Here is a 9,942-nt window from a genome sequence, read left to right on the forward strand (position 1 = left end):
AGTTGTTGAAATTTAATACAATTGATAATATTTTTGGTATAATACATTAATGCAGATAGATGGTTTAATTAAAAGTTGTTCTCTTTGGCTTTAAAGTTTGTTTTATTTAATCTTCTGTTACTTCGTTAGACGCATAATTTGTGTAATAATGTATATAGAAATACTAGGACAGAATTTGAAATAAAATAATATTCATTGAATAAATCAAAAAATTAAAATATTGATATTTAATGTACCTACATTGTAATGGTAAAAACTATTAGTTATACATTAAGAAAATAAAATCTGAATGATAATATACTATATGCGACTAACAAAAATTTAGCATATTCTTTATTTTAATTATATTTTATAACAGAAATATACTGTTACAATACAAATAATAGAATATAAATAGGCTACATATTAAATTGTCTTACCCTATCTTATAAAATGTAGAAATTAAATATATTCTGTAAATGTAATGTATATAATATAAACATATTTTTCTTTTTTTAAATTAAGCCACTAATCCAGCCTTATGTCTGCATCGTTGCATTAAAGCTCTTAACATAAATTGTTTACGGGATAGGGATCGTACTTGTTTCAGAAAAACTTCTAGATCAATCACACCTCTTCGTAATGCTTCTCCCATATAATAAATTGCATCTTCAGTTGCAGCTTCTTCAGCAAATGCATTTAATATTCTATTAATAATAAAATAAAAATAATATATTACAAAAGATATAATTTTATATAAAAATAATAAATGGTTATTAAGATACTAAACATGCATTGTATATAAATTGTAAATATTATTAAAATGTTGTCAGCTGTTTAAAATTTAATTTAATAGCATGATTATACATTTTTTTAGAGATTTTAATTAGTCTAATAATAGTTCAAGATTTAAAGATTAAAATTACATAAAACTTATAAAAAATAAAAATTAATAAATACATCATAATACTCTTACTGTTTATAAAGTGGTGCAGTTGTTGTAACAGCATCATCAATATCAATATTATCTTCTTTCGACAGCTTAGAAATAGCCATTTCAAGTTCTAATTCTTTATCACGTAATACTTGAATGTTTTGCTCTAATTCAGCCTACAATAAAGTATTTGGATAAATAAAACATGAATTTTAATATTAAGATAAAAATTACTTTTAGTTTACCTTTTCTTTGTTAAGACTAGTTAGAATAGAGTCTAATTTGGTTTTTCCCAAAGTTAATTCACGTTGAGACTGTTGCAGTATATCTAATTCATCTTTATTCTGGGCCATTTGTTCATTAAAACGTCTCCTTACTTTATCTTCAATCGCAGATAATAGAGAAGCTTTAATGTGTTCTTCAGTTATAGTGCCACCATCGCTAACATTACTCTTAAGACAAAAAAAAAAAATGACATACATTGTAATAAATTAACTTTTGAGATAAATTTTTTTTATTGAATATAAAAGAAAAAAATTACCCCAGGTGTAGTATTAGGTGAACTGCTAGCAGCCGATGGGTAAGGAGGATATTCTGGTCTAATTGGTGCAGGTTGTTGAGGGTAAGCACAATTTTGAGTTGGATATGGTGGAGAATAAGGTGAAAAATTTGATGTATTTGATGAACCCGTTGGATATGATGGAGTTGGAAATTGATTATTATACAAGGGATAAGGAGTGTTAGAGCTTCCATGAAAAGTTGAAGGATTTGAAGTAGTAGCAGCTTGTGTAGGTATTGAAGGATATGGGTGCATTACATTTGAGCCAGTTCCACCATAAGCTAAATATATTAAAATTTATATTATACCATTATAATGAAAATAACTTAAATTTTTTTTTCATGAAAAAATTTGTTCCACGACAAAAATATGATATTGTTCAGCGGTTATTAACCTTTTATAGATCACAGACCCCGATGAAGGATGTTTAAAAATTGCAAACCATTATCAAATTTTTTTTTATATAATTTTTTATTTTTTTATAAAACATCTCATTATTAAAACAAAAATTATAGTAATTATTTTTATCACGCTTAATTTTTCAAGTAATTTAAATTTAATTATTTTAGTTATTATTATTTTTTTTAAATATTTTTAAAATTTAATTTTTATTAAATTTATGGGTTGGTGTTATACTTGAGACACACGTTTTTTACCATTGTATAAAGATTAGATCTATCTATTATTTAATAAAAAATACATGAAAAAAAAAATTATAATAATCCAACAATATTGTAATAATGCACTCATGTCACATATTGACGTATTATATGTGTTAATGCTACTGTGGACCGCAACAAGAGTATCACGGACCACAGGTTAAGAACCGTTGATATAATTAATAAAATAAATATAATATAAAATTTACGCATTGGTGAGGGATATCCAGGATTTACTGGTTGTTCAGTTTGACGAACAGAATAAACAGGAGGTGTTTCCGAAAATGTAATAGTCATAATTCCAATTAAATCAAGGAGATTGGACGTAGTCTGAAAAAGTACAATTATGTTATTAAAATTTGTTACAGATTAAATATTTTAATATATTACTGGAGTCCAATTGTGTAAATATGGTAGATAAATTTTCCCATTGTGATCAACATACATTGACATTTTAATTCGCATTTCCGTAGTAGGTTTCACATAACAAATTGGAGCATTATTTGGATGTGTATCCATAAGCCAGATACAAATGGGAATGTGATAAGTGGTACCTAAAGTAAAATATAAATGAAAAATACTTGTTTTTAAAATATCTATTAACTTAAATTACCTTTAAATGTCACTGGGATAGTACCACTCAAATTAACTAGTTTTTTTTCAATTCTGTTTGAAAATACTGTTAAAGTAACAAAATAATGAAGAAAAAAAATTAAAACAAACAAGAATATTAATAATATGTTTAAAATAACTTACGAAAAGTTTCAAAGTTACAAATTAATCCATGATAAAAATTTAATGTTTTTACAATTTCTTTCTTTGTTTGTTCAGGAAATTTATACTGAAATTAAATTAAAAACATTAACAAATCAACAAAGTACAAAGCATAAAAGTATAATTTAAATATTGCATCATTATACTTTGGAATTTAAATTTAAATTTAATTTGTAATTTTTGAGCTGCCATTATGTTTAAATATTTGAAATAAATTTTTATAAAAAAATATATAAGCCTTAAAATTGAATAGCTATTGAATTTCGGAAGTATATACACAAATAAAGTAATATAGTATTTAATTAATTTATCACGTTTATATATTAAAACACACTAAAGACATTTATTTTCTTTTAATAATATTAATTATAAATTAAAATAATATATTCAATGAACACTATATAATAGTACCATTTTCTAAACTATTAAGTTTTATATTAGACAAAAAAAATTATGGAAATCATTTATGTAACCAAAATTTAATTAGCATTAGTAATTATTTTTTAATATACATATTAAAAAAGTGATTTAACTCAAGCTAAGATATTATTTACGAAAAAAATAACAAATATATAAATATCATATAAATATCATCAGATATATAAATAATAAATTTATAAATCATAATTAATCAAAATATTGTGTTTTATAATATAGAAAATTTATATTTCCAAAGATACACTTTAAGTTTGGCTACTTTTTATCTTACCATAGTCAAATAGGATTTTATGCGACTTTCTTCAACTCTAATCATTTTGAAATGTTATTAATATATATATATATATATATATATATCTTTAATTCCTATAACATATAAAAATAACATAACAACATTTAATGAAAAAATAATACAATACACTTACTAAAATTAATCAGTAATAAAAAAGTTCTAAATAAAAACTAATATTAAAAATAAAAAATAAAATAAAGTATAATAAACACTGCATTGGAAAATTAAAATTTCTACTTATGTACAACTAATTTTAATTAAAAACAGTCTAGAATGGTAGATGGTAGATTATTTTTCCTATGAAACAAAGATAAGATAATTCATTATTTATTGTCCTAGTTTCATAATTCATAAATTAGTGTAAATCTATGTACAGATAAATAATTTCTCTAACAAAAATATTATTATTATACAAGCGAATTCATAAGTTCATATTAATTTCTAAATAATATTTCTTTATTGGTTAAATAGCTATTACATAATTTTCAATTGAACAATGTAACTTACATATAAATATATGGTCTACACTGAAATCGTGTTTGTAATTTTAATAATTACACAGTGTCTTTAAAATAACCTCTCAACAAATATAATAGAACATAATAGAATATAATTGTCAAACATATAAATTACAATACAACGCAATTAAACACATTAGAAAATGAAAAATAAAGGAAAATGAAAAAATGAAAACGTATATTATCAAACATTCATCAAAAGTCAAGAAATACAAGCCTTATGATGAACAAAAAAATTGAATGATAAAAATGAACAATGTGTTATTGATAGATAAGGAATAACCATTTATCACAGTGATGTTAACTTCATACTCATACTAAAGATTAAATCATTTGAATTATTGAATGACTAATTTGATGTCGGTTTTTAGTCTTGAGAATTTGAACGATGAGTCACTGATAACTATAAACTGTGTTATTGTGTACACATGAATACCGAAAAAGTTAATACATTTGTTTGAATAACCTTATAATACCTTTAACAGATATCATATTTTCCGAGACGACTCCTCCCTAATTGTATCAAATGATAAGAAAAAAATTTGAATTTTGTATAAGGTTTCAACGTGGATTTTTTCCATTAACGAGAAGTAAGGAATTCAGGGATGAATCCATGAATTTTTCACGGGGGGGGGGGAGAGGTAACAAAGCCATATTTAAAATAAATAGAATGCATGTATGGTAAGTTGTAGCTTTAGGAACAAAATTAGATTTTATAACAATAAAGGAATAAAATAACATAATATGGTATTACAAATTAGTATACAGTAGTATACTATTTTAATAATAAAGAGTCAAGTTTTTCTTAAGAAAATCTTTTAATTATATTTTTTATGTTATTTTATTTGTCAATATTTATATTCTTATGGATATTGTATAAGCGCAAACTAATAAATTATTAATAAAAAAAAAAAATTTATGGTATTTTGCTATGTATGAAAAAGATTTTTTTTGGAGATCTGAGGAGGCACTTCCTTTGATCCACGTCTGAGAGGTTCATATTTCTTCAAAAAGTATTGTTTTACTATAAAACGCATAACTATGTGACAGTCTGATAAGATTTATTTTTTAACAATATCCTATTCAACAATCATCTTTACCCTCCTCTATAAAATCTAACTAATACTCATCTGGTTATACATTTAACAAACTTAGGGAGCTGATAAACATTATAATCTAAATAAAATTTAAAAAAACATTAAATATATAAATATTAATAAAATCATCCACTCTGAAAAATCTTACATTTTTTACAAATGTACAGTTAAAAAATTAAAACTACTTGTTGTGTTACTATTAGGTGGCTACTTATTTTAAATAAATAAGCCATATTTTTGGGGGGATTTTAACTTCCTAAATGTTTATGGTAAAAATTAACTTAGTCATACAGATTATTTATTTTCTGTCGTAATGAAAATAATATATTATTTTGGATAAAAATTAATAAAATGTAATGTTAAATTAATTAATTTTAATATATCTGATAATATATTGAATTTTTTAGTTAACTCGTATTAAATTTCATAATCATTGTTTCTAAAATTAATAATAAATTGTATATCTTAGAACATAATTTTTTATAGTTATCTTTCTAATTAATTAAAAGTATTCTGTTAATTTTAGGAAAAATGAGAATAATTATATCTAACAATTAAAATCATAATTTTATTTATTCTTCATCTACACAAAATTATACAAATAAATAATTATTATGATTTGATTATCCAAAGAAAAACTAGAATTTTTCTATAGATTATTTAATACAAAAAAATTAAATAATTTGTACATGTAAAATTAGAAGCTTTATTGATTACAAATTATACACAAAAAATAAAACACAATTTACATCAAGTTTTGAATATAAATATATAATATACTAAACTTATGGTTTACATTCATAATGGTATGTATCTAAAGATCTTAGATCCCTCCAAGTAGGTGGATATGCATTAACCAAACGATTGCCACATGCTTTACAAACGGAATTAAATAATGTCATGTAACTGTTGAGCCAAGTCTGAAAATAAACATTATTAATAAAGTAATGACTATATTTGTTATATTAAGTTAGTATATATAATATAGTTACCATGAAAGATCGAACTGAAAGATCAGGCAAAGTTGGTGAAGAGAAATGTAACATAGCTGCATTAGCATGATCAGTTATCTTACGAAAAACATGATATCTTGATTCTTGCCAAAGTTCTTGTTGTAAATTATTTGGATTTATAGGCTCATTAAATCCTTTAACAATCACCCATTCAATCATAACACCTTTAAATGATATTATAGCTTGTAAAACTCTACTTAAACCAACCTAAAGAAGAAAAATCACAAATCAATCAATTTGTATTTATAATTTTAAATTAATTATATGAAAATACAAAAATTAATAATACCAAAAATTACAAGCAATCAAACATTTACTATTTTCAATAGTAAAATATCGAAAATATATTTATTTTGTTTTTAAGATAATTTATATGGTATGATGAAACATATTTTTATATATTTAATTCATTATAGCAGTAGTTCCAAAACTGTGTTCTGCAGAGCCCTTAGAACTCTGCAATTGTTTCTCGAGAGCTCTATTCCACTTTATAAAAAAAATTGAATAATATAACAGTTATTAATTGTTATTTAAGATAAAATATATATATATATATATATATTTTAAGAAGACTCCAAAGCAATTATAATTAACCTATGGGAGTATACATACAATATTAAAATCTTAATAAAAAAATATAATTGTTTAATTTTAGATAATATGCATTCCCTTCCAAGTATTATCTGGTCAGGAATATTGTATTTAAATGTTATATTAAATATTTATTATATTATTTTGAGTTTTCTCCTACCTATAAGGCCGTATTAACGTATAGGCACTATAGGCACTTAAGATTTACATATGTCACTATATATGGCTATGATTTCTTAGTAATATTTTGTTTTTTTTTTATTATTATTATAAATTAATATATACAACTAGTACAACTGTACACATTTGCATAAGTAAAATATTATGTATAAGAATTTACAGGCAAAAATAATTTACTTTTAATTTAATTTAATTATACTAATTATATATTGTTTTCTCGGTGTTTTTGGTTATCATATTTTGTATATTAATTATTAGGAAAAATAAATTATTTTCATTATCAGCACTTGCAATTGAACACAAATTGCTCCAAGAAATTGAATCATTTGCAAACAAAAAGAGTTTTATAACTATGAAGTAATATTTATGTACAGTTTACTCTCGATTATCCGCTGTCTTCCACGGAATCGTCTACATACCTATATGTATACAAAAAAATATATACGTATTGTATATTGGCTAATTTTTCTAAATCTCTTACTGGAGCAGAGAATATTGACGAAGAAAACATTAATGAGTGGATAAATTGTGATGCCAATGATCCAGGATTTGAGTGTCTTAGTGATGAACAAATAGTAAGTGGAGCATTAGGTACAATTTCAGAAAGTGAAGGTGAAGAAGAAGAAAAACGATGAAGTAAATGAAGTAAAACAAGTGAGCTATGAAGCAGCTCTAAAACATATAGACGGGATTATTAAATATCTAGAAGAACGAGACGATACAACTCTGTGTGACAAAATGTTATTAAAAAAACTTCAATCACAAGTTAAAAAGAAGAGTTTTCAAACAAAGAAACAACAACTTGTGATTTATTTTTTTGCACATAAATAATTTATAATTTTTATTAATTTTTCATTATACATATACATACATTCATTGTACATACATGTGTATCTTTTTTAATAATACATATGTAATAATAATTTTCAATTTCAATTTCCAATTTAGTTTTTATTATAAAATTTAATTTTGCGGATTATCCGCAGAATTCGTTTATCCGTGGATGTCCTGCCACCCTATTCCACGGATAATCGGGAGTAAACTGTAATATACTATAAAATTATTATTTATTTATTTTTTAGGGTCACATATTTTTTAGGTTTTACACTTAATTACAATGGTTACAGAATTATGCAAAATAATATAAAAAAAAATGTTGGTTTTTACGGTATTTGAAAATTTTATTTAATAATAATATTAATTGAAATAAAAAAAAAAAAATTAATTTAATATAAAATATTTATTATATATATATATTATATTTATTATTTTTTATTTATTTATTTTTAATTAATTAAAATTAATCATATAAAAAATAAGTTATAATATAAAAGTTTAGATTTGATTCTTATATTGTAAATATTTTTGTTTTTAAAAGCTTAACATTGAGACACAACATTTTCTCCACCAAAGTTTTCTTAACCAATAGTGGACACTGCACGGTCGAATTAGTACTAAAAGCATTGTGCCTTAGAGCTAGGGCTTATGATAGTATTAAACTAGGTCTGTCTATTTACATAATATGTGTAATATGCTTTATAGAACATAGGCAAATAAAACTTAATATTAAATATTTCTCAGAGCTTCATGAAAAGATAATGCTTAAAAAAAGGCTTGAATTCAGCTGAAAAAGTTTGGGAATCACTGCATTATAGTATAATTATATAATGGCTATATACTTATACTATAGATTAATTGTGTAAACAGTTATTTCTAAAATTTTAATTTAATATTCTTATTTTTAGAACAGTATTAAAGGCCAAAAGACAAAAGATATGAAATTAAATTTGTAAAATATTTAAACATGTAATTGAAAAGAAATAATTACCAATAAAACCACATTAGATGCACATGGTCTTGTTATTGTAATATTCATATCAGGAAACATTCTATCAATATTAGTTAACAATCCATCAACAGCTCTAAAATCAGTTAATAAATCAGTTTGAGTTACATATTAATCACATTTTTTAGATACAATAAAAATGTAGCTATGTAAAATATTTACTGAGGTGAAATATTATGCATACTGGACTGTTGACGCTTTTTTTTATTTGTACTGGAATTGTAATACGATTTTTTTAATGAATTTTGACTTAAAATTTGTATTGCGTTGGAACTAAATTTATGTACCTATTACAAAATGGAATTATTAATGAATTATTTAAAAATATATGATTATTTTTTAATACTTTATCAAGCCATTTATGAGAAGACACCAGAGGAGTGTATAATGCTTGTCTATCAGATGTACTTTCTTGTGTTAAAAATGAGGTATTATACAGTAGCATAGCACCCGGAGGGCTGGATAATGATCCAACAACTTGTTCAAGATCTCTAATAACAAAATTTATAGAATTATTCAGTTCAAAGTAAATTTTAGTTATCAATTACTATAAATAATACCTCATGTGAAGTCCAAGTTTTCCAACCATTTCATTCATAGAATACATATAACGATTATCTTTTGAATCAGTTTGTGTACCATCATCTTTAACTCCTTCGCTAATTTCAATAATAAGTTGCATTAATTCCAACCTTAAAGTTCTGACAGTATTTAAGGCAACTTGCATAGGATTCAATTCCATTTTTAATTTATAAATTAAATAGAATATAAATAGTAGAATATATTGAAATAATATTTTGTTTTATTTTTAAAAAAATTGTTCTACCGGCTACAATATTTGTATTTTATATAGTAATACATGCAGCGTGAAAACAATTAATTTAATTTATAAAACTATAAGCCTAGCACTTTTCATATATTACTTTTGTTAACATCAACATAGAAAACAGAACTATGTTCTATTATATAGAATTATATATTATATACTGAAAGTACAAAACTACATAATAAACTAAATAGTATAAATATCTTAATCAAAATAACAACCATGGATATAAATTA

At 23.2% G+C, this 9,942-nt stretch overlaps 2 protein-coding genes across 2 annotated transcripts; both read right to left on the reverse strand.

The window, feature by feature from the left end:
- Positions 1-290: 290 nt before the first annotated feature.
- On the reverse strand, positions 291-3,659 carry LOC112693039 (tumor susceptibility gene 101 protein). The gene is made up of 9 exons (XM_025567922.1): positions 3,615-3,659; positions 2,888-2,972; positions 2,745-2,810; positions 2,522-2,685; positions 2,341-2,461; positions 1,455-1,753; positions 1,159-1,365; positions 956-1,089; positions 291-686 (listed from the first exon to the last, which is right to left on the reverse strand). The coding sequence occupies exons 1-9, from the start codon at positions 3,657-3,659 to the stop codon at positions 500-502; spliced, it is 1,308 nt and encodes a 435-aa protein (XP_025423707.1). The 3' UTR covers positions 291-499.
- Positions 3,660-5,932: 2,273 nt separating this feature from the next.
- On the reverse strand, positions 5,933-9,693 carry LOC112693028 (mediator of RNA polymerase II transcription subunit 27). The gene is made up of 6 exons (XM_025567902.1): positions 9,441-9,693; positions 9,227-9,371; positions 9,043-9,167; positions 8,863-8,956; positions 6,243-6,470; positions 5,933-6,170 (listed from the first exon to the last, which is right to left on the reverse strand). The coding sequence occupies exons 1-6, from the start codon at positions 9,620-9,622 to the stop codon at positions 6,036-6,038; spliced, it is 909 nt and encodes a 302-aa protein (XP_025423687.1). The 5' UTR covers positions 9,623-9,693; the 3' UTR covers positions 5,933-6,035.
- Positions 9,694-9,942: the final 249 nt, after the last annotated feature.

This window comes from Sipha flava, unplaced genomic scaffold, assembly GCF_003268045.1.
Source record: "Sipha flava isolate LNK unplaced genomic scaffold, YSA_version1 80_pilon_pilon, whole genome shotgun sequence".
NCBI lineage: Eukaryota > Metazoa > Arthropoda > Insecta > Hemiptera > Aphididae > Sipha > Sipha flava.